General features: G+C 39.2%; 3 protein-coding genes and 1 non-coding gene across 14 annotated transcripts in view; all 4 read right to left on the bottom strand.

Moving 5' to 3' along the window:
* The window catches only part of unc13a (unc-13 homolog A (C. elegans)), a 43,414-nt gene extending 37,249 nt beyond the window's left edge, over positions 1 to 6,165 (bottom strand). For 7 of the 10 annotated variants that reach the window (XM_044044019.1, XM_044044020.1, XM_044044021.1 and 4 more), the window contains exons 1-3: positions 5,672 to 6,164; positions 461 to 490; positions 242 to 341 (exon numbers count right to left, since the gene is read on the bottom strand). In XM_044044019.1, the coding sequence (XP_043899954.1) occupies positions 242 to 341; positions 461 to 490; positions 5,672 to 5,693 (152 nt within the window). In that variant the 5' untranslated portion in view covers positions 5,694 to 6,164. Of the gene's footprint in view, positions 1 to 241; positions 342 to 460; positions 491 to 5,671 lie in introns of all 10 variants that reach the window. The other 3 variants (XM_044044015.1, XM_044044017.1, XM_044044018.1) reach the window with 1 other exon arrangement.
* A 1,336-nt stretch (positions 6,166 to 7,501) lies between these two features.
* hmg20b (high mobility group 20B) lies at positions 7,502 to 13,462 on the bottom strand. Of its 2 annotated transcripts, none has more exons than XM_044044028.1 (9): positions 13,381 to 13,462; positions 12,941 to 13,109; positions 11,301 to 11,501; positions 11,001 to 11,121; positions 10,762 to 10,814; positions 10,613 to 10,679; positions 10,083 to 10,298; positions 9,148 to 9,280; positions 7,502 to 8,161 (listed from the first exon to the last, which is right to left on the bottom strand). In XM_044044028.1, exons 2-9 carry the CDS (start codon positions 13,019 to 13,021, stop codon positions 8,149 to 8,151), a joined length of 885 nt encoding a protein of 294 aa, XP_043899963.1. In that variant the 5' UTR covers positions 13,022 to 13,109; positions 13,381 to 13,462; the 3' UTR covers positions 7,502 to 8,148. The 2 variants fall into 2 exon arrangements, with proteins under 2 accessions (XP_043899963.1, XP_043899964.1); XM_044044029.1 differs by having other exon boundaries at positions 10,762 to 10,811.
* Positions 13,463 to 14,790: 1,328 nt separating this feature from the next.
* On the bottom strand, positions 14,791 to 22,096 carry LOC122780767 (elongation factor 2-like). The gene is made up of 13 exons (XM_044044027.1): positions 21,988 to 22,096; positions 20,663 to 20,877; positions 20,271 to 20,452; positions 19,720 to 19,928; positions 19,292 to 19,470; positions 19,103 to 19,208; positions 17,919 to 18,171; positions 17,613 to 17,808; positions 17,148 to 17,514; positions 16,656 to 17,009; positions 16,340 to 16,522; positions 16,031 to 16,163; positions 14,791 to 15,118 (listed from the first exon to the last, which is right to left on the bottom strand). The coding sequence occupies exons 1-13, from the start codon at positions 21,988 to 21,990 to the stop codon at positions 14,925 to 14,927; spliced, it is 2,574 nt and encodes an 857-aa protein (XP_043899962.1). The 5' UTR covers positions 21,991 to 22,096; the 3' UTR covers positions 14,791 to 14,924.
* On the bottom strand, positions 18,246 to 18,313 carry LOC122781354. The gene has a single exon (XR_006361791.1). It is a non-coding gene; the product is annotated as a small nucleolar RNA SNORD37 (small nucleolar RNA).
* Positions 22,097 to 23,447: the final 1,351 nt, after the last annotated feature.

Below are 23,447 nucleotides of genomic sequence, written 5' to 3'. Positions count from 1 at the left end.
TCAAATCAATAAATGTCTTTCTACCACCACGATACCAGTGTTTCTTTTCTCACTGTTTAAAAACATAAGTCATGTTACAGCTGCGTGAGTAGAGCTTTGATCACTTAAGCTTCTCCTTTCTCTTTGTCTCTCTCCCTGTGTGCCTCAATTAAATTAAGTTAGTCAAGGTCAATGAAAACAGATAACAAAAATAGGGGGAAAGTGTGTTATAGAAGAGAGGTAGAGAACTTGAAATACTCACAACATGAAATCCTGCTCCCAGCACGGCTGACTGCCGCGCACAGCAATGGTTGTGCTCTTAACATTCTGCACCTTCAGGGTCACGTATGTATTAAATTTCTCTGTTTAAAGAAAGGAAACAAGTAACAGGTGTTTTTGATCATGCTGCCATGTGTGTTAAATATGGTTTAGTTAAAAACGAGTAATGGATTATCTCCACAGATCAAATGTCATAACTCACCTTGGGGTCCATCGAGCTTGCCTTTCTTCACTGTAAAGAAATTGAGAAAAAAAGAAATGAGTTTTAACTATGGAATGAGTGGGTGAACAAATCATTTTCAAACATGATTTAATGACTTGAAGATGCTCTAAATGAATCCACTGACTCTGGCCTGTGCTTAGTGTAATGTGACTATACCTTAGCGTCCAAACAGGCCTCTGCCTGCAGCTTGTGTGCAAATGTGACCAGCTAATGATTGACAGGAGCCTGGCATTTGAGAAAAGTGGGATGGGGAGGGGGGGGTTCCTCAAGCTCCTGCTCTACCACTGTATGGGTAGAATGCCAAGATCTCAAAGCCAGGATGCCAAGAAAGACTACATGTGTTTATCAAGAGATCCAGGTCTCACATATATCACACAACCAGAATGACAATTTGTGCAGGTGATTCCAAAGAGGACAACTGAATTGTCTAAATGTATTGTTGCTTATTTATGCACTTTTAAATTAGTAACTGCTGCTATTTGGAGACTACGTTTTGTTGCACTTTTATATACAAAAACAACAAAAGCTAAGGGTAAATGATGATGCATGGGTAAGAAGGACTGAGCAGCAGTGACTTCTATTTTCCTAACACAATAAATAGATGAGGCTCTGCTCTGGTGCCATTGTCAGCTGCACGGACACCTTTGGAGGTACCAATGTGACTATAAAACACAGTGACGTCAAAGGCCTTTGCATTCATTATTCAGTCTTGCACCCTGCTGATGCCCAGCATCCCCGTGTTCAGCAGTAAGATATTAATATTTACAGCTCTGTTTTTTTTTTTGTTTTTTTTATTCCTGCTGATTTGTCTCTTTTCACTGATCTTACGTTTAACAAAAGAAATTCATTTAAAAATCATTCCAGCTGAGAAATGAGAACTTTCAAGAAATCTTCTATGCATGATGGCTTCATGAACCTACTGTCCAACTGTCTAAAATAGAATGAGAAGAATAAATAATAAATAAACACTCCCTATTATTCAGCCAAGAGTCAAAATTACTGTTTGCTGACAGATCAGTGGCAGTTGGGTAGGTATAGCAATCCCCGTGGACACATTTACTACTAAAAATAGCACAACCCCAGCAAACCCACTTAAATGCACAATATGGTATTTTTGCCACTTGGGGTCTATCAGTCGAAACAATAACAAAATATCTAATTTGATGATGTCAAGAAGCAGCAGGGGATTATGGGAATTGTCTTGCTGTCTTGCTGAAGAGGCAATGAGTAGTCGTGATGCATCAGGGACAAACACACACAAGATGTTTTGATGTCATGAATGGGAGAATGAAATGCAAGGTCCATTACCTTGAATAGAAATATGGATTTCTTTGGATTGACATTCACGAGTGCTGGAAATGCTTTGGCTTATCTGAATGCACTACTCTACCTAACATTAGACTGATTATTTTAAAATGTTTTAATGCAGAACTGTTACATATTATATCTTTTAATACTGCACTGATTCAGGAGGCAGTTTAAGCAAGTATTGTGATGGACCAAAAGTAAAACCGCCTTCCTGATATTTCAGCAGATGTCAGGGTCGGTCAAGTTATGGAGGCTTTATTCCCGCCCGACTCACTGAATACACATTCGGCAAAGAGGCATTCTTTGCTTTAAACGGCAGTATACAACAGACACATGCTGGTTGCAACACTCTCCCTCAGTCTCAAGCACTTTCTCCTCCTCACCATCAGCAAATCATCCATTGTCCTCTCTCACTCTCTTCATTATTGCTCCTACAAGCTTCCTCTGCCATGTGGCAAGTATGCACGTGTGCTCCATCTCCATCTCTTTCTATCGTGCTGCATTAATCTTTCTGTGCAGCCAAGTGCAGGCAGAGTGAGCTGCATCCCTAACACTAAAAATAACCACTTCAGTGTGACAGGGATGGGGTGGAGGGGGTGTATGGAAACGGGAAGAGGGTGGGGGTGCTTACAGCTTGCAGGCACAAGACTAAACCAACATTGGTGTTACAGCACAGAGGGAAGAGTGAGTAGAGAGAGAGAGAGAGAGAGAAAGAGAGAGAGAGAGAGAGAGAGAGAGAGTAGGTGTTAAAGATTTTCTGCAAAGCCATGATCAAAAAAATGTTGCAACTCTAACAGTAATTACAGAATCTAATTTTATCTTCCTTTGCTCACTCATGGCTTTATGTAGAGAAGCTACAGGGTTTTTTTTATTTTAAGGGTTTTCCAATTAAACCTAAAGACAGAGAATGGGTTACGGCTGCAATAATCAATAATTGATAACATTTATTGTCAACCATTTTGAAAATCTGTGTGGGTTTTTTTTTAATAATTGACTTCATATATCAAAGAAAATATTAAAAAAGAGCAAATATCTTTGGTTTGTGGACCAAAGATATTGGATGGATTTTTTTTTTTTAAATATATACATTTTTAACATATTATGGACAACACATCTAATCAAGACAATAATTGATAGAATAATTAATGATGAAAAGCTCAGGTGCATAGTCAAGCGAAACAAAACAATGAAGAAGATTGACATGTCATTATAGTCTGTGTCTATCTTCTATATGGATACAATCTGGTCACATACCTGCAGTAAACCTGAGGGAATACTGTACATTTGACATGTATAACTGTCATAAACGCATTTAAAGATGGTCTCTGGTGAATAAGTTCTGGTCTCATAAAGACTAAATAAAATGAGAGATAAAATGAAGACACTACAAGTGCTTAGCAATGAGAATCCTTGAGACATGTCAGAGAATATAAACTGTATAAAGCCTTGACACCTTTAGCCGCACAATGCACAGATGATTCCTAGCTCTACAATCCTTCTTACCCTGTACTCTTAGTATCTTATAAAAAATGTAGTGATGACAACCAAACTTGTTGGAAGGAATCATTTTATGTCAGTTATAGCAGTTTGTGAATACTCCACTAAATGCCATATAGTTACTAACTGAGCGGCTTAAATGTAATAATAGAACAAAGTACAGACGTCAAATTACAATCATTCTGAAAATATATATGTACATAAATGTGAAATAAGGTGATTCTGTTTTAAACAGTAGCTTGTTCTGTTGTAATATGTGGCATCTCTATGTATATAGTGCCTTTCTAGTCTTGATGACCACTCAAAGCTGTTTTACACTACAGTTTTGCCATTCACTCACACGTTGATACAGTGCATCCAAGTGCAGCACATTTCTCTATCACTCATCTTTCATACCCATTCAAACGTTGCCAGCACAGCCATCAGGAGCAACATGGGGTTAAGTGTCTTGCCCAAGGACACATCGGCATGTAGACATGTGGAGCCGAGAATCGAACTCACAATCTTTGCGTTGAAAGGTGGGGAACGAGGATAATGGTGAAAGGATGGTTGCTTTATTTGAATATGCTTATTCAGCATCTGGCACAGGCTACCATGTAACAACACACAATAATGAAATTAATCACACAAATCTCTGACCCACTCATGTCACTGCTACATCAGCTTTTACTGTTCAGCCCGCGATGAACACCTGTACTCATCACTTCATCATTCTGCTCAAACCACTGTGACAAAATATAATACCAATAAAAACCTAGCTGCAAGCCTACAACTGTGTGTAGAAATTAATGAGAAAATGCCAGCAGAGAGCTAAAATACCATTGGGGTTGCTATGCCAACAAGGCTTCAGGACATAAAGGGGGCCACCAACAGGCCTGAAACTCAAAAACTGACATCTGTGCAATCAGCTCCAGTGTCTCCATACAGTGGCAGCCTCACCATAAACGTAAAAAGTCTGCTCCAAAAAGACAGTGTAAATACAGGGGTGTCTCATATCCTAATGAAGTATAAGTATAAGTACAATTCTTTAACAATTGAATTTACTGTGAGCATTGAATTATGTGATTTAAATGGTTGGTTCACCACATGGAATATGCGCCTGATGAGGCATGATTAAAGAAGTTTATTCCCGCAATAATAGTAAACCTCTTTAACTCTTTTGCCATTTGCAAAATCTGTCCAATCTGTCCACCCAGTTCTCTCCGTGGCATTTGTGCTAATCAAATTAAATGACACCTGGGTGGACTCTGATTAATGCTGATCTCCAGTCTTGTTTGGACCTTCTGAAACTTAATATTCAATAAATCTCCTGCAAGCAAAACCAGTATGTATGTTTAAATATTTTATACGACCACAGTCATGTACAGTAAATATATTTATGTATATATACAAGACACTTAAACAGTTGCTCCTGATGGCTGTGCTGGCAGTGTGTGGAGCACTGCACATATAGTTTTCACTGTATAAATGTGTGAGTGAATGGGTGAATGGTAAATCTGTCATCGAGAGTGTTAAATATATATAAATACAAATTATTTACCATTTAATTGTGGCTTTAAAATAATCTATAGGCAGAAAACAATACTTTGAATACATGTCTATATATGTATGTATATATGTGTACATATGTGTATATATATGTGTGTGTATACATACACACACATATATATATATATATATATATATATATATATATACATATATACACACAGTGTATAAATCATTGCCCAGCACAACACACATGGACAAACCAAATGACTGTCACCAGTAGGATATTAAAATTGAGAACTATTAAACGTTACAATGACAGTTTTCATTAAATAGAGCGATCAAAGAGAGAAAGGTGATTTTAAGAAGCTTGCACCGAGTCACGTGGTATAAGGAATATCCTTAAAAAAAACCTTACGTTTTCCGCATGGAAACTGAAACCTTTTTCTTTATTTTTAAATTACTTTTTAGTCATAAAATATCGCATGCGTCTGTTAAACAGAGCCAGACTGGGAGCGGAACAGTTTACACCCTGTTTTTACTACGTTTGGCGGCGGATGGTACAAAGCATTTACACATCCTCTATAAATCGATCCAAGGCAGGTTTGGTGAAATCAAAGCTCGGCTGCTGTCGTTCTCGTGACTGATTGAAGGAGTAAAGTATTTTCAAGGTAAATCAGTCAAAACCTGAAAGTCGCTTAAGGTGCATTAAATTTGCGGTATTTAACCGCAAATTGAAAAAATAACTATCAAGACTGCCTGTGTGTGGAATCGATCATTCTCACGGGTCCTCACGGGTCAATATCTCCGCCGAAAACCAGATTCAACTTAGATTAATTTAAGCCTCTCGCATCAGCATGTCGTGCCTGTATGTAAGGTGATTTCTCCCCCTCTTACCTCCAACACACAGCAATGACATCTCTTATATGCACCTATAGTGCAGGGTCCAGCTTCTTCACTTCGCCTTTTTTTTTTTTTAACTGGGCTAATATGTGCAATCGCTGTGCAGCTTGGTAGGAAGGAGATGGAGAAGCCTGTCGTCGACCGGGGACGGGGCCTGGCGAGGCTCGTCACGCTGCTCAGAAATAAGTCTTGACACTTTGAGGGTGGAGAAAACCTCAGTCTCTATCTCCTCCTGGTTAATGGTGTGTCTGTCCAAATGTGAGACACTTCCCCTCTGCCGCCTCCTCTCTGGGCTCTCCGCTCCTCATCACACAGCCATCTTGTTCAGCTTCAGCACCACCGCCGCGTGGACAGCTCCTGGCAGTGACGTCAGGGCGGCGGTGGTGTGGAGCAGGAGGGCTGCGATGCTCAAACACATGATTATAAGCCCCTCCCACTATATTTTCGAAATGAACACATTTCGCTAAAATATAGAAAATCCTTCATGGTTCCTCACATAATTCGACATGAAGGGTTTGAGTACAAACATTATTATTACCCTGCAGTCATTCACGTTCAAAGAAACACCAGCAGAGTGAGAAGTATATAAATGGCAGTGAATCACACTAACACACACACCTTTAATGCTACCTTAGCGAGGACACTCACAGACTAACTACATAGGCATTATCCTAACCCAACATCACCACTACAAGTCCTAAAATAATCTTACCCTAAAGCCAAGTCTTAACCCATAAACAAGTGAGACAAAAGTCAGAGCAGCAAAAACATCCTTGTCAATCCAACTTGGTATTGATGTATCTAATTTCTGTCACTGTGTTGTTCTTAGATGTTTGTGTACAGCACTGTGAATTAAAGCTGGCTTGGTTTACATATAGACCCTTGCCTTTTCCATCGTAACTTAAAGTGTGATTTCACCCCCCAAGTTTGTAAAAACAAGTTGTAACCCCCTTAAACTCACTGAAGTTGCGATGACTTGCGAAAATGTCCTCACATCATGTCTTCAAAATGCTGGTTTGTCCTCACAGCCTAATAGACACACACACACATATTTATTGTTCTTAAAAAGACACTCTACAAACTGGCTGACTCGATAGGGAAATAAAGTGGTAGATTCAAGTGAAACAGGCATCCAATTCAAGAGAGATCTCAAAGAAAAATACATGATCTACATTCAGATGTGAGGCTGTGAGCTTTGGTCTGTCTAATGTGTGCAGCACATTAGTGTTAATTCAGTTTGATCTTTGCTGCACACTTGTAACCCCAATTGTTATGAAAGCTGTCATATTGTTTGTGTGTGGATTTGTTTCTCCTGTTTATTTTCAGTTAGGGAGGTCATTTGTTTGATATTTTGGCCATTGCCAATTCTGAAGCCATTTGGTCTTCCTTTTGTTATCACTATTCAGTGGTTCTGTGGCTATATTGAATCTTGAAGAAGTTGGGTCTTTTTGTGTTATGGCTCTTTCTTCTAGACAGGGCATAACACCAATGAACTTTGATTTGGCTAGGATTTAAAACTGTGCTTATTTTTCCTCTGTGTACCAACAGCTCCACCTGCTGGAACACAATATATTTTGCAGCTTTCCTCAAAGCTCAGTACATCAAAAATCATCCACATACTTAACACTTACCTTATCAATGTCTAGTATTGGAAACAATGACCTGCACACCATAAAGACAGTTTAGAGAAACATAAAATATGAATTTGATAATTACCAATGCTGTTAATTTCGAGGCAATGTGGCTTTGGGTGGTGGTCTAATAAATTTGTTAAGCACGCAAAAAAAAAAGAGGTATAAAATAACACACGCACTAGTGTTTTGTTGGAAACATTTTCAGAATGGTTTACTGAACATTTAAGAAAAATAGAAATATACTTCAGATATATGACATTCTCACAGCATGTTAAAAATGCTCATCAATCCCACAACCTGCCATTATCAATGTAAATTCAAAGGTAAAGTATATATGCCCCAACATCTCATTTTCATCCTTTCCATCTTTTTTTTAAATGCAGTCTAAATAACACTACGTACATCCACCCACCCACCCACTACATGACAAATGGGATTTACTGTAACCTGCTTTAGTCTTACCTCACTGGACAGACCACAGAGCCTGTGTGTAACTGCTGATACAAAGCTACACAATCCATTTAGGGTCAATGCAAACTTACTTATGGCATTTGAAAAGTTAAAATTACATCACACTGAATAAAATTCCTGAACTGTAAAAACCCTCGACACTGCCACACACGCACATAAAATTTGCGTGAATAAGCATTTTTATAAAGAAATGTCATGTGAACATGCTCCGAATGTGGTGTGTTATGCGTTTGCACTTGTACTCTTGACTTATCCTTGACATAGTCACATGTGTAGTTGAGAAGCACTGATTTGAGCCTCAGTAGAACCACTCAGCCAGTTGTGTCCCTCCGATACAGGAATGAAAGGGTCTCTGGAAGAGTGTCCTCATAACTTCTCACTGGCATGAGGACAGAAAAAAAAGATGACATTCAGACAATAGGACCCTGATAATACAGTGAGACTCTAATCATTATGAATTAACAAAGATAGTATTGCTTAGGTGGGAAACACACAGAGCACACAGTGAGCATGGTCATTCCCTTTGTATATGACAGTTAACAAATTTTGCATCTTAAAAAGTTGCAGTGTCTAACTTGTGTTCCTGTTATTCTGCCTCTGTCTGGTCTATGTAAACAGAAATGTGTTGTTTGCTTTGTCCTCCATCTAATAGACAGAATACATCAAGCAATACTATCAGGCCTGAGTGAGCAGAAGGGGGCAGGAAGTGTTCATCACATTAAAATGCTGAACAACCAGGCAGTTTGAACAGTAGAATTCCCTTCTGAAACAATCCTTTATATACTACAGCTTTAACGCCACAGAAATCATACTCCAGGAAAACAACAGCACAATCTTTGCAAATACAACAGGGGTGAGTCAGATTAACCTACCCTAACCTACATTACATGTTAACTTTATTTTATGTTTGGTAAGAGACAGTATGGATGTTCACAAGCTGTTTGATTAGGTGAAGCTTTTTGAATACAAACACAAAAGTGCATTGTCTTGTTTTGATTTTAGTACCTTGCAACAAAAACGAATGAATACAACTTGAAAACAATTTAAAACAAGTGGGATTTTGACTGCGGGAGGAAACCAGAGAACCCGGAGAAAATCCACACACACCAGGGAGAACATGCAAACTGCATTTAAAGCTTTAATTAAGTAAGGATTAAAAATGGCTGACTCCATAGCCCCTATACACGGAGTATAACAACGGTCTGTTTTGGTAACATACAGCCACATAATCCAGAGAGCATTGTTTTAAGAACGGTTTGAGCAGAACATTCTGATGTGCAGCTAGTAGTCTGCTACATGTATTCAAAATATACACGTTACACATGCGTTAAGTTGGTTGTAAAGAACCCAGGGTTCTTCAGTCACCTGTCAAGATGAGAGAAGACCTCGCAAAGCTGACCGAGTAGAGCACGGTGCTGGTGAGGGTTTCCCTCCAGCACTCCACTGAGACGACTCAGGTACGAGTCCAGATTCCCGACTGAGGCTGTTTCACCTGTACCTGTTGAGAAAATTTAAATACAAAAAAATAAATCAGTTCCTCACATGTGGAATCACATTTTCATTTGATCTAATGGAATTTAAGAAGCTCCTATGACAATCCAGTTTGCAACATTAGATATTCAAAGGATAAAAATGAATGCAGCACGAAAATATAACTTTCTACTTATTAAAAGCTGGTATAAGTGAAATACATTTAAAATACATCTCTTTCTTCTGACAGATATCTCTAATCTATATGTGTTTCTAAAAAGTGAACACGGTGGATAGCTGTTGTACCCTGAGATACCAAAACAGTTCGGACAAGCAAAGGGAAGGCATTTAACGCCAGAGTTTTAATATCATAGTCATTTTACGTGCTCTTATTACAATGTCTTTGCGTTCTCAAGAGTAGGAGGGGGTTAAGTTTATATGAAAGTTGAGGATATCGGAATACTGCAGGCCTAGGATTATATTCCTCTCCGGCTGTTACCACACTCAGAAAAGCACCACGGGGGCATTCTAAAGGTCAGATATTTTCAGTCAGTTCTGTTCTGCAAACGTTCTGATAACTTGAAACCAGCACAGGCTTTTTCAAGTCAAGAACTTTTCCTGCCATCATGGCACTGTAAACAAACAGAGTCAGAAAAACATGTCTCAGTATCCAATGAGAAACAAGAACTCCAATGAGGGTGGGCTGCTTTCTGAGGTGCCATAGGGGAGATGGAAGAAAATGTAGACAGCAAGAAAAGACAAGAGGTTAGCCTAATCAAATATATTACTATCTGTGTTTCTTGATTAAATAAAGCCACTGGACTGCTCACCTGGCAGAGGAACTGTTGAGAGACTGTTGACCAGTGTGTGTTTAATGGTCAGTAAGTGTTGCTGAAGGGCCTGGGTGCGCTTCTCATCCTGTCCCAGTTCAGCCTCCAGGCGCTCTTTAGCACTGTACATGTCTTTTATATGCCGCTGCAACACTGAATTCTGCTCCTCAAACTCAATGTTGGCCTTACGAAGCCGTCGCAACTCAGCTTCTCGAGCTGAAACAACAATAAGTGACATGATGAGAATATGAGTCACCACCAGATTTGTTGTTTTAACAAACCTAAAATGACCATACATTATAAAAATCATTTCTCAATCACTTTACTGGAACACATCCAAACAATATCGCACACTTTGGCTCTTTAATGCATGTTGTTTGTAAGTTTATTTCTTTATTTTGTCAATTATGTTCCTACAAAATAATGTTAAAGCATTTAGAAAGACTTGAATTGAACAGCCTCTGTTAATGTCAATAAAGAGGTCAAATCCCATCCTTGCGTTTTATTTGTGATCTCAGTGTTTCAGTCACCTTTGTTTTGATCTAGGAACTCCTCTGTGAAGATAGGAATGTCAAATCTGCTTGGAAAGTCAGAAGCCTGAAGGACAAAATTAATAACATAGCTTAGTGCAGTCTATAAGACAACGTAGAATATACAGTGATGAGGTGCGGGACGGTACCTTGTTTAAAGATGACCCTGCACCAGTACTGATGATGACAGATGGAGTGTCTTCTGAAAAACAAAAATGTATCTCCATTATACGGCTCTGCTCAACCAGGGTAACGTAATAATGAATATACAGTATCTTCCTGTTTGCCCTCATAACGAAGTGGTAACTTAAGAGGGAGTAACTGATACACATATTAAAACATTGTAGGAAAAAAAAACTTTAACAAGACAATTTTGTATGGCAGTCACCTTTTTTGATCCTTTTGTCTTGTATCTTAGCACTTGTGATTTGATAGGCCTCAGTTTGCTGATATTCCTTCAGTTCCTGTGCATACTGCATCTTCTCCCGCTCTGCCTCATCCAAATAGCGCTGTCAAAACACAGATGTTTTCTTTTTTGAGAGGGGGAAAAAGTCTATTTTGTTTCACGGCAGACTCATGACTACTAAAACATTTTTAAATATGTGTTTTGTGGAGTCCAATTTGCCCAGGAAAAAAGTGCATTATAAAATAAACTCAATATGTTTGGCGTTTATGTAGAATAAGTTACCTGTTTGTCATTTGGTGCTAATCGTGTCCACTCAGCTCCAAGTCTTTTGGTGATTTCTGGAAAAGGTAAGTCAGGGTATCTGGCCCGCATATGTTCCCGCTTTTCATTCAGGAAGCGGACATATCCCGTCACTGGCGCCTTCGGACCATTTGGTAGCACCTTCTTTCTTTTCTTTCCCTTTGGCCAGCCTCTTTTCTTAGGCTATAGGAAGGTAAAACAGCACTCATTGAATGTACAGGATTGTTTGTTTTTGGGCAGTAAAATGTCAGCAAACAGGAAATACAAATACATTGAAGAGTAATTTTCAAATTTCCTGTTTTGTTCAACCAACATTCCATGACACTTTGATATTCACTGTACCATGGAGCAAAAACGTCTTAGCCTAAAATGACTAATAAATCAGTTATTAAAAAATGTCAATATAATATCGAGTGACTAATGGATTAATAGATTTTCTACAATTACTTATAAAGGCTGTATATTTCAAGGTTTTGTTAAATTGTACTGACAAAAACTCATACATGATTGGAAAAGGTGGTATCAGACATGGTATCATTTGTCACTGCGGTCAAGCTATCCGACACTCGTATCCTGTGGTCAAACTATCTCACACAATTTTAACGCCCTCCTTACAATAAAAAGCCTGTGAACCAATGATTCAAGCTGATTTTTAAGGATACCAACATCCAGTTTTCAAAATATAACACAGAGAGCCCTGCATCTCTGTCTGAGTGCATGTACAAGTTAACTGATAATTGGATTTTGAGCAACTGTAAAAAGTGAGTTCTCTATAAGTTCTGAAAACGACTAATAAAGTACTACTAAACTACTCATCAGACATTTTTACAGTACAGAAATTTCAAATTAACTAAATCATTTGAGTACTTTTACTCCACTACATTTTCCCCTAATAAATGTCCACCAAATAAAATCAGCAGAAGAAGACTTGGTAAATGGTCTGTATTTGTATGTACGTTTCTAGTCTTGATGACCACTCAAAGCGGGGGAGAGAAAGGACAAGTGGGAGATGAGGTAGAGACAGAATAAAGAGACCAGGAGTAGATATGCAACTACAATGTCATTTATATAAGCAACAGCAGAAATTGTTGATAACAATTATACTGATAATGACATTTACTTAAGTAATACAGTAAAAGGTGACTTCAACTCCTACCAAAGTAATTTTCTGGTGAGATACTTTTACTCAAGTATGCCTTTATACAAGACTCACAGAACAGAAGGAAAACTTCTATTCTCAAAGAACAGAAGTTTTCAATTATAAAGTGCCAATGTGGGACTTCTACTTGAAGTTTCACTAAAACTTTACATTGGTTTACCCATTCAAAGATGTGCTTTCAAACAGAGATGCAGTGCTCTCTGTCTGAGAGACCGACATTCGGTTTTATTTAGTAAACTGAATGTCAATATCCTTGTAGCCAGCTTGATTCATTGGTTTGCATGCATTTCAGCGTAAAAGCCAGCATTTTGTCCGGAAAACTCAAATCAGATATTCAAGTTTTGAATATCTGAAATGACAACACTGAAATTTAATATGAAAATTAATTACGGGTCTCTGTAATATATAGAGTGACTAGCTATTACATGTTAAACGAGAATGACATAGATATTGTAGTACTCACCTCATCTTGTGGCTGATCTGCTGATTGTGAAGCTCTGGGCTGATGTGGTGCATCACCCTGCTCTTGTTTGATTCCTCCCATGATCTTCGTCAGCGCAAGCTGCAATTGGGTCTCTATCCGTTGGGATTGTGACTCGAGAATTTATCTCTGCAGAATAGCATGCGAGGAACTGTGAAAGAGATGCGATAACTTGAAAATGTCAGCATTAACAACCAAACAGTGACGTCGCTTCTAAAGCTAACCTGCCTGCTAGCTGTTTAGCAATGCTCACACACGCGCACGTACAACGGCTACAAACATAGACCAAAGTGCTCGGGAAAAAAACCCTTGGGAGTAAAAAATATTTATCGATTTATTTAATAATGTGTAACTACCAATGTCAGTTTCTGTTTAAGACAACCCTTTGTACTTTTTTTTAGCATAAACGTTATATTACTCACCCGATTATGACGACTTCGGTGAAACAGGAAGCGACTACACTGTAGTCTGATTGGTCGAAGCGGAGGCTCATGATTGGCTGGACGGCAAAGCCACTCTCCACAGATGTACAGACTTGACCAGTTAATTCACAAGGTAGAGAGTAATTTCTTTAGGTTTTGACTCGTAACACGGTTTAATGAAAACATTATATTCATTCATTGAATCACATGACACTTTTGGCATGGCATATATGAGTGGCTAGGAATGAAAGCTCATAATGACACAACATTCTAATTTATATACCTCCTTTAAAAATACCTTGTTTCAGGTTATCCCAATTTATTAATTTTTTTTTTCCATTTGAGGACCAAAACTGAAGTGGGCCAAAAACCAACCAAAACGAATCCTATTCAGATGCAAGCATGTACTGGGATGATCCCTTAATCAAATATTCTTTCAGCTTCAACATAGTTAAAGGACAACACTACATTGTAATTTGTGTCATATATCATTCTTTTTGAAAGTTGCCTCCATTACTCCATTACAACACATCAGACTTTAAAGTGCACAGACTACTCTTTTAAACACCAAGAACAATTAGCATTTCTTTGCCATTCAGAAGTCACCCTCCTCTGCATTATCCTCACTAAAATGGTAAAAATGCTCAATCAAAAACTGATGTTTAAATCTGATTGGCGAGTCCCAACAAGGGGAGTTCAGGCACCACATCAGTTAATTTTCAGATGTTCGGAGTACATGCCCACTCAAGACAGTGATTAAATTTGAGAGAAACTTGAACCATTGATAGTGGGTGTGCCACATATTTGCACTGTATATATTGGTGTAAATAAACACCTACAGATTGAATTGGTGTTGGTTATGGAATACTGACTGCATGATGTGCCTCCCACCACCAGCTTGAAATGTTTGACTTGGTTCAAACTCATTAGTGTCTTGCTTGCAGTTTCACTGCCGAACCCCTCATTAGCCAAAGGAATATGCCTCTGGCCATAATCTAATGTGTTTACATAAGAATGTTAGATTATATTCCATCCATCCATCCCCATTTTAAAAGAGCATGGATTCATCTTCAGCTGCATTTCTGCCTTGGACAGGCTGCCAAAAATGCAAACCCAGGTGTGCCACATATACAATCCTCCATATCAGACATATACTATGTGGCCAAATATTTAGTGGCATGTAGTGTTATATACACTTCATGTTGACAATTGACCATAAGAATGAAATAAATATATAATTAAAATCATATATTAAGTATGCAGCACATCCACACCCCCATCAAACATGATCAAGCCAAAAAAATAACAAAATGGTTGCCATACAAGGTTACTAAAATTGTCCAACTGCAGTAAAATACATAAGAGAAAAGTCTGAGCCATATATTTTTTCTTTTTATTTATCGTTTACAATTTTTGTAGTCATTTATTCATTGTCAATCCTCCAGGCAAACATTTAAGTCATCGTGTTTCGTACAGTCCGGTTCCACAATATAGATATAACTTGTGTGAAAGGTGGAATGAGATCAGGCTAGGGGTTCAGGCTTTTACAGTTTGTCCAGGTAGTTGTCCAACGCTGGGACACCTTCCTTGAGACCCTTACGTTTACGTGTCTCAGTGACGACGATACCAGGCTTCGTTGTGGGATCCATTGGGTTTCCAGGAAGGACCTGCCAGTGGTCGAATACACACTGTGGGAAGGCCTTGCCACCAGTGTTTGAGCGAAGGTCAGCTGTGAAACCTGAATATCAAAAGAGCAAAACATTTTACATGTCTCCCTGACACACACACAGCTTCCTATCTACCTAGATTTCTGTTACTCTATTATGCCAATCACCTGACAGGTGCGCCAAGACTGCTCATTACACATGCACGGAATGGTATACACTTTTAATACATTTAATATTTAATTTATGACCTATGAAAAAGTTTCCACTGACTAGCTGCTTCTTGCAAATGGGTCCTTAACTAATGCACTCCAAGTTCCCAGCCACGCTGCCATCAGGTAGTGTAAAAGCACAGCAACAAACAATGTTTACATTTTTTTTATATTCATAAATTAGGCAACCTTGCTGCAAATTCACAATGCAACAGTAGTCCTGGGTTTTAAGGAATTTTCACTGAATTGATATTATGGTCAATAACACTCTGAAAAACAACTCTGGTGCAGTGGAAAAAAACTGCACAGATCAGGAATTATTTTCCACAAGTAAATAGTTTTCTAGATATGTGGGCAGAAAAGGGGCTATAGACTGCCAGCCAATGGGCAAACAGCCCAACAATTTCTGGTATTTACCAAACAAGCGATCAAGTGCAGCTCATTAATTTACATTGTCTGCAGAGGCATGTGTCACAGGCATACACATTTGAGCCTTCTTTGAAGAGGTTACTTTGTGGAACCCATGTCTCTCAAAGCAGGGGGTTTCAATTTGCAGAGAGCAGAGTCTCCCTCATGTAAGCTTGAGTCTCCAGCATGCTGCGGCTGACACATGTGACATTAGGAAACCTTAATTGTGCCCTCTGCTGGATAAGCACTTCTGACACAGCATTTGCATTTCAAGCAGATAATTAGTTCCAACCTCAATTTTACATACCAAGTTATATTGAATAAAAAGTGATACCCCTACTCAGTGAAAACGGTCAAGATACATACCAAATGACTCCATGACAGGCAAGTGGGCCTTGATGACATGCATGGGTGTGCCTGCGACACGATACTCGTCAAACAGGTTACCACGTCTCCTGGTCAACACACTGTAGATGCCACCCATTGCAGCTTCAGGACACTGTAGAACAGTTGAGATTAATTTTCAATTATTTCATTTGGAAACAAGGAAAGGTATTTGCAATGCAACCAGTTTGCCTTGATATCTACCAAAAACAATATATATAAGTGCAAATGCAATATTTGGCAAATGGATCCAGGAACAAACAACTCTGACTACTTTTTAGAGGAGCTTACCTGGATCTCCACAAGATAGACAGGTTCCATGAGTCTAGGCTCAGCTGTGAGCTCACATGCATACAGAACTCTGCGGGCTGTGGGGATAATTTGACCACCACCACGGTGAATAGCATCTGCATGCAGGGTCACATCATGGACATCAAAGCGAATGGCACGCATATTCTCTTCACAAAGGACACCCTAAAGACAAAAATGGTAGATGAAGGATTAATTGATGTGTACATAGATAAGCACAGCAGTTCTTTTTCAACCTGTGCATAGGTCAAACATTTAGCCAAGTGCAATGAATTCTTGCATACATTTGCCATCTTACCTCCTTGACTGCCCACTGGAAGCCAGCCACAACACTGTCCTTTATCTCATTCAGGTACTGCACTCCCTTGGTAACATCAACCAACATGTTGGGACCAGTGCCATCAGGTCCAAAGCACCAGATCTTTCTGGCCTCAGTGACATCCCATTTGTAAGTCTCAGCAAGAATACGGGACCGAGCCTTCAACTCCTGACGAGCAGAAATCTCTCCCTTTTCAATGTCTTCTGGCAGGCCTTCTTCTAAGGGACGGGCCTTCATGAACAGACGGTTGTGCTTGTTGGGCGACTTTGACAGACACACAACACAGGATTCTGCGCTGACCGTCTCTCTGTAGGACACCACGGGGTCAGATTTCTAAAAGAAAATGTTAAAAAACCCTCACATGATTAAATGTTACATTTAATCATTTCAAAAACAACATATTTTCAGTTGGTATGAATTATTTCAAGATTTTACTTAAAATGAGGTAAACAAATTTTGCAGTGAACAAACCTTGAGTGGAATGCAAGCATGATCCTCCTCCAGATCCTTCAGGCAGATCTCCAGATGCAACTCTCCAGCTCCAGCAATAATATGCTCTCCAGACTCCTCAATGATACACTGCACCATGGGATCAGACTTCGACAGACGCTTCAGACCCTCCACCAGCTTGGGCAGGTCAGCGGGGTTTTTGGCCTCCACAGCAACTCTGACCACTGGGCTGACACTGAACTTCATCACTTTCATGTTGTGGGCATTGTCAAAGGTGGTGATTGTACCAGTCTTGACGAGAAACTGGTCTACTCCAACCAGTCCCACGATGTTGCCACATGGAACATCTTCGATAGACTCCGTATAACGGCCCATCATCAAAACAGTTCTGATAGAGAAAAATGTACATTAGTCATAAAAATCAGGATCTAAAAATAACCTGCTATGCTTGTATTCATTTCAAATTAATTAGATGTTGAATCCAACCTCTGAATTGGCTTCAGGTACAGGTCGTCCTTCTTTCCAGGGACATAGTTTGGTCCCATGATGCGTACCTTCATTCCAGTGGAAACAACCCCAGAGAACACACGGCCAAATGCATAGAAGCGACCTTTGTCATTTGTGGGGACCATCTTTGAGATGTACATCATTAAGGGAGCCTTGGGGTCACAGTTCTTGATACCTGGGTAATGCATTTAGAAAGACAGTCATGAGAAATCAAGAACAAGCAAATGCTGAAATGATGCGTTTTAATCCTATGAATGTGCAAAATAGACAAATTTAAATTCATACCAAGAGCAGCCTCATCGTCACCAGGTCCTTCATAAAGCATCTCACAACGGTACTTCTGGGCAGTGACCGGGGAAGGCAGGTGGATGGTAATCATTTGCAGAAGGGCTTCTCCAGCTGGCAGCCAGCGACGCATGACAGCCTTCAGGAGAGGCTTACCCTCTTTCTCCTTGTCTTCATTATCCAACTTGATATCCAACTTCTCGATCAATTTTTCAGTGTCCTCTTTCTTGAACTTCATGATGGCATCAAACACCTAAAAGGTTGATTTGTGTTAGAGTGCAGTTTACCATGGCAGTAAACCAAAAGGTGTTACAGGAAATGTGCTCTGCTCAGATTGAAATCCATCATCACTGGATAATCAGGTCAAAGTGAAGAATATTCAAATCATCACTTGCAGGCACGTGTAACAACTGTTCATTGTAAATTTCTCATCTACATTCAGTGAGCTCATTACAAATGACTACTCCGTAAACTCCGGTTCTGTCAGTTTGTCCTCTACATTAATTCAGCAGTGGCATTCTCCTTTGTTATTCATCACTGCCATTAAAATGATCATTGGTGACAGCCCAGGTCCACAGTAACCACTCCAGTCATCACTAAGTTCTACCTACTGCAGGCAGAAGGTAGAGCAGCTGCTTGCCTGTTATGAATTGTGACCCTACCACACACGCAAGGAAACAATTACATATTTAATAAATATATTGACATTTTTGCACCAAGCAAATACATCTCATTTTAATTGTTATATAGCTTAAACATTTAACGCACTTTCCATCTACAACAAACTTTAAAACCTCCAGGTTTCTTCTATCACAGAGGCAAAACATGATATTAAATCATCTATCATCGTATCACCAAAATTGATAATTGAATGATTTGAACCTTTATAACTATTTTAGCCAACACATCCAGTGCTAGAAATAATTAATGAATCTGTATTTTTTTTACTCTCATTACCAAAACATAGTTTGTAACTTTAAGTCTACAGTTATGGCTTATGTTGTTGTATAATAAGTACCACTTATCATTTAGTTACTAATATACAAATGTTGTCTCTGCAGTGAAGGAAATGTTATTAAATAGTATGTAAAATTAAATTCAAAATGGATATACTCATCTAATGCTTTCATTTTTAACAAAAATGAAATGTTCGATGCACAACACTTTGGGTCTTATCACATTACCTTGTAGATGGGATCCAAGACAAGAGCAACAAAGGAACGGGGTAACATCTTGCCACCGGCCCCTTCAGAGGTCTTGCTGAACTTTCCATTGGCAGTGTCATAGAACCTAGAATAAAACAGTTTGTCATTATAATTGCAAGCTACATATTCAAATAACAGTCAATTTAAAAAAGCTGTGTCAACACTTACTTATCACCCCACAGCTTCTTCATCATGTCCTCCACCTTCTTGCAATGCTCCTCTGGTGTCAATGGGGCTTTGCCCTTGGCAGCAAACTTGGCAACATACATCTCAGCAAACTGCTTCAGACTGAAAGCCCAGCCATGGAGTCCAGAGCCAAAGCCAACAGTACCAATCACTGGATCAATCTAGCAGAACGGCCACAAATGCACATCGAGAGTTTCTTCAGTCAAAGATCAACACGCTGCATGACTTTGTGTTTGTCATGTTTATCATTTATTATCTTCACCATCTTTGCTGCTGTAACAACGTAAATTTCTCCAAAGTAGGAAAAATAGGACTATTTTGTCTTATGACCATGTGAATGATAAATAAACTCAAACTTAAACTACAGGCAGCTAAATATACAATGAGGTCAGTGGGTGTTGAGGTCTCACCTGAATGTTGCCTGTAGGTGAATCTTCCTCAGAGTAAGTGCTGATGATGACATTGACAGTCTCAATAATACGCTGGAAAGTCTGGTAAAGGTCTTCTGCTTCAATTTGCAACTCCAACAAAGCACGATCCATCTTATTCATCATAAGGACTGGCTTGATGCGCTCAGCAATGGCCTGACGAAGCACAGTCTCCGTTTGTACACAAACACCTGGCAAGGGATACAGGGAACAATAAAAACTCAACCCAGAGCAATGCTGCAAGTCTGACTCAATAAATTAGTTCAGTTACATAGTTACATGCTACAAAATAATGTAAAAATATTTTGCACTGAATACTTTTGAGTCAACAACTTCCAGGGAAAATTGTTTAATTTGAACCGTACTAGTTAATGTGGTGGACGTTATTGAAATGCCCATCAAAAAAAAGCAACGAGTAAAACTTCATTGGCACTTCTTTGATGTGCACACTTGTATACATAAAAATCATCAAGCTGCCCACAACAAAACAGGGCTCAAGACAGAGTCGTAAAACAGTTCAAGCTTTTCCTTACCAGACACGCAATCCACAACCACCAAGGCTCCATCAGTGACTCGTAGAGCAGCAGTAACTTCTGATGAGAAGTCAACGTGTCCTGGAGAGTCAATGAGGTTGATCAAGAAGCCAGAGCCATCTCTGCTCTGCTTAATGAAGGCCATGTCATTTTCGGACAGCTCGTAAAACAGAGAGATAGCGCTGCAAGTTGGGACAAAGATGATAAAGATGAAATTACACTTGAAAGACCAGCTGAGCTTTTGAAAGAGAAGTGTTTGCTGTTGTTGGTGTATTCAGTACAGACTAATGCCTCCAAGAATATTTTTACAAGCTCAATAAGAGTAGTCTCTTATTTTACCTTACATTTACTCTTAAATGACTACAATTTGAGCAGTAAATGTGAATACTTACGTAGATTTGATGGTGATGCAACGTTCCTGCTCATCTTTACGTGTGTCAGTAAAACGGGTCTCACCAGCACGAGATGATGCAATGATACCAGCCTTCGACACCAGCGAGTCAGTTAGAGTTGACTTTCCATGATCGACGTGCGCAATCACAGACATGTTACGAATGTTAGCCTTTTTGTCCATGATGGAACGGATCTGGTCTACGGTAAAGTTCACCTGAGGAGACAGGACCAGATATCAGTCACTTTCATAGAAAATAAGGACAGGTTTGAAAAAGCCAACAACCGACATTCTCCTGTGTCATCTTTATCAGCAGAGTAATGAGTACATTGGTGTATAGCATCCATTGCAAATAGAAACATTCAGTGGCCATGAAAAAGATAAATGGCAGCATTTGTCAAACCATATTTAATGTAAACTGATATTTTGGATTTCAAACTTCAATAAAGAGATGCGCATGTTAGACTGAACTTGCATGAGCAGTAAGTTTGTAAACAAATACGAAATAGCTACAACAGCAGATGCAAGGACTACACAATGACAATGCTGCTGAATCAACATGAATAGTTTAGCAATCCACCCTGAACGCCGAGTGACGAACGTCTTTTCAACTGTGACGTCACTGTTATGGAAGTTCAGACAATTTTTAACATCCACCATCACCGTTACACAAAACATACAGTGATTAGCTGTCAGACTTCGGGTTCGATGTTAACATTTGTTTTAACAATATAATAAAGACGAGCGTAGCAACAACCGGTATAAAGTGCCAACACCAGCAGGCCACGTGTAAACCGTGCTACATGCTAACACTACGAAGCCTGCGTACAAGCCGGCAAACTATTACTCCACCCTTACACAACTTCGAATACTATTATGATGTACTCGCTTTGTTCTATAATCATAGGGGTCATCGCAAATAAGTCAAGCAAACGCCTATTGTTTAAATTAAGACACATTTATGAACACTACCGCCAACTCGAAGCTAATCGAGCAAAAACCGCTTAAGTCAAAATTGACAAAAACGCAACGGTTTGGGCCATACACGTTAGAAATCGGGCCTCTTTCACCATGTATATCTATTATCGTTACATTTATTGTCTCTCTGAGCAAATAAGAACACAAGTGAGTGAGACAAAATTAGCGTCCTATAGAATCGCAGCCGGCACCGGAGACAAAATGGTTGCCATTTGGAGAAAAGACCCATCCGCAGTACGGAGGTGAAAATAACACGGCATCTATTAAATGTCCACATATAAACGTTCAGATGAAGGGCTCAAGACCTATATTACAAAGTAGATAGTCTGATTAACGTTAGTGACTCACCATTTTGACGGATGGTTTTGGATTCGCTTGGTGGCGCAAAGGGAAGGATTATTTTTTACACTGCCCACCACACGAGGGTTTAGGCAGGGAAGAGACCGCTGACGTAAAAAAAGACGCTTTTATACAGCGTGCGTCTCCCTTGTGTTTAACCACGTGACAATAGTACGTGGCTCACTGCTGTCGCTGTGGATGACGCAGGACGTGTGCGCCATTACATTTTGAAGACGGTACAATCGACAGTGTATCGACCTTATTGCCATTTCCCATCATGCTACATTGCGTGCATCATTGTGATTTAGACAAGATACAATCGGGTTTAGCGTTAAATTAACTCTATTAGTGCTACCCCCTCTAAATCACTTTACTCTGTATTACCATCACATCAGAACAATGTAATGCATTATTAAACTTTTTTTTTAATTGTTATACATTGTGATGAATTATTTTAGTGTTGGATTGACTGTGTATTATGACATGGGACAACCTGAAGAAGTGGCCTCAGTTCAAGTGCACTTTACATATCTGAAAAGCTCCAAGGCCTGTCAGTATTTACACAACAAGGTCAGCTGATTTTGACTAACAAATTTTACCTTTTTAACAACAGACTAAGTCTGGAACTTAGCATCCCAATTCACCACGTCTGGTTTTAGTTTCAACATCTGGTGAAATACAAACTGCAGATGCTTATTGCTCCTTAAATTGTGAAACATCGACTTCTAAGTTCTGTAACTGTGGAAAAAAGTTATTCATTTAGAGAATGCTACCATTTTGTCAAAGCATAACATGTTTGGGAGGTCAGAGATCGGTTTAAGATCGCCTATAGAAGCCTTGAAAAAAAATAACCAGAGGCCCAGTGCTTCAAGAAAGAATAAATGTGTGGATGTGTCAGTTTTTGGAGTTGGGAGGGGTTGTTGCCGAACAGAAACCTTTTCTCCTGTGGAGGGCAGCATTGCGCCTCTTGGTGTATAGCCTGCCATACATTATTATAGGAAAAAGAAGGAGGACTTTGCTGTGATTAAGAAGTTTGACAGTGTTAAAGAAAAGAAAGAACTCGATGACAATTGTCATTATCTGTCCAGACTTTTACTAAACTCATCCTTTCAGCTCAATAAGAACTCAAGTGTCTTTATGAAGTTTTATTTCACACACTGGTAAGCAGTTAGGTTCTAAACTGACAAAACGTATGGGTTCTGGTGATTAGTAGTTAGACAGAGACAAATATGTAAAAAAATTGCTTTGATAGCAAAGCTTAGCAAAGCTTAGCAAAGCTTAGCAAAGCTTTGCGCGTGCTCCATACACACAGACTGGAGGTCATCTTAATCATAACATCTATCACATACAATAATATACAGAGTAATAGTTTCACCTGCTGGAAGGTTCTACATTATCTATATCTGAAAAGTTCATTTTGACCAGAACTATGGATATCTGTACTAAATATTCAATCTTAAAACAGCTGG

This window comes from Solea senegalensis, linkage group LG14 (assembly GCF_019176455.1).
Source record: "Solea senegalensis isolate Sse05_10M linkage group LG14, IFAPA_SoseM_1, whole genome shotgun sequence".
In the NCBI taxonomy this organism is placed as follows: domain Eukaryota; kingdom Metazoa; phylum Chordata; class Actinopteri; order Pleuronectiformes; family Soleidae; genus Solea; species Solea senegalensis.
Note: the sequence above shows the minus strand (reverse complement) of the source record. Positions and strands in the feature narration are given on the sequence as shown.

Coding starts and splice junctions, on each gene's coding strand:
- hmg20b (XM_044044028.1), bottom strand. CDS start 13,021: ATGGGAGGAATCAAACAAGAGCAGGGTGATGCACCACATCAGCCCAGA. Junction 11,502..12,940: donor CAGATCAGCCACAAGATGAG/GTGAGTACTACA, acceptor ACCTTCCTATAG/CCTAAGAAAAGAGGCTGGCC. Junction 10,680..10,761: donor CAGGGTCATCTTTAAACAAG/GTACCGTCCCGC, acceptor TTTGTCCTTCAG/GCTTCTGACTTTCCAAGCAG.
- LOC122780767 (XM_044044027.1), bottom strand. Junction 20,453..20,662: donor TGCATCACCATCAAATCTAC/GTAAGTATTCAC, acceptor CCCAACTTGCAG/CGCTATCTCTCTGTTTTACG. Junction 18,172..19,102: donor TCTTGGATCCCATCTACAAG/GTAATGTGATAA, acceptor TCAACCTTTTAG/GTGTTTGATGCCATCATGAA.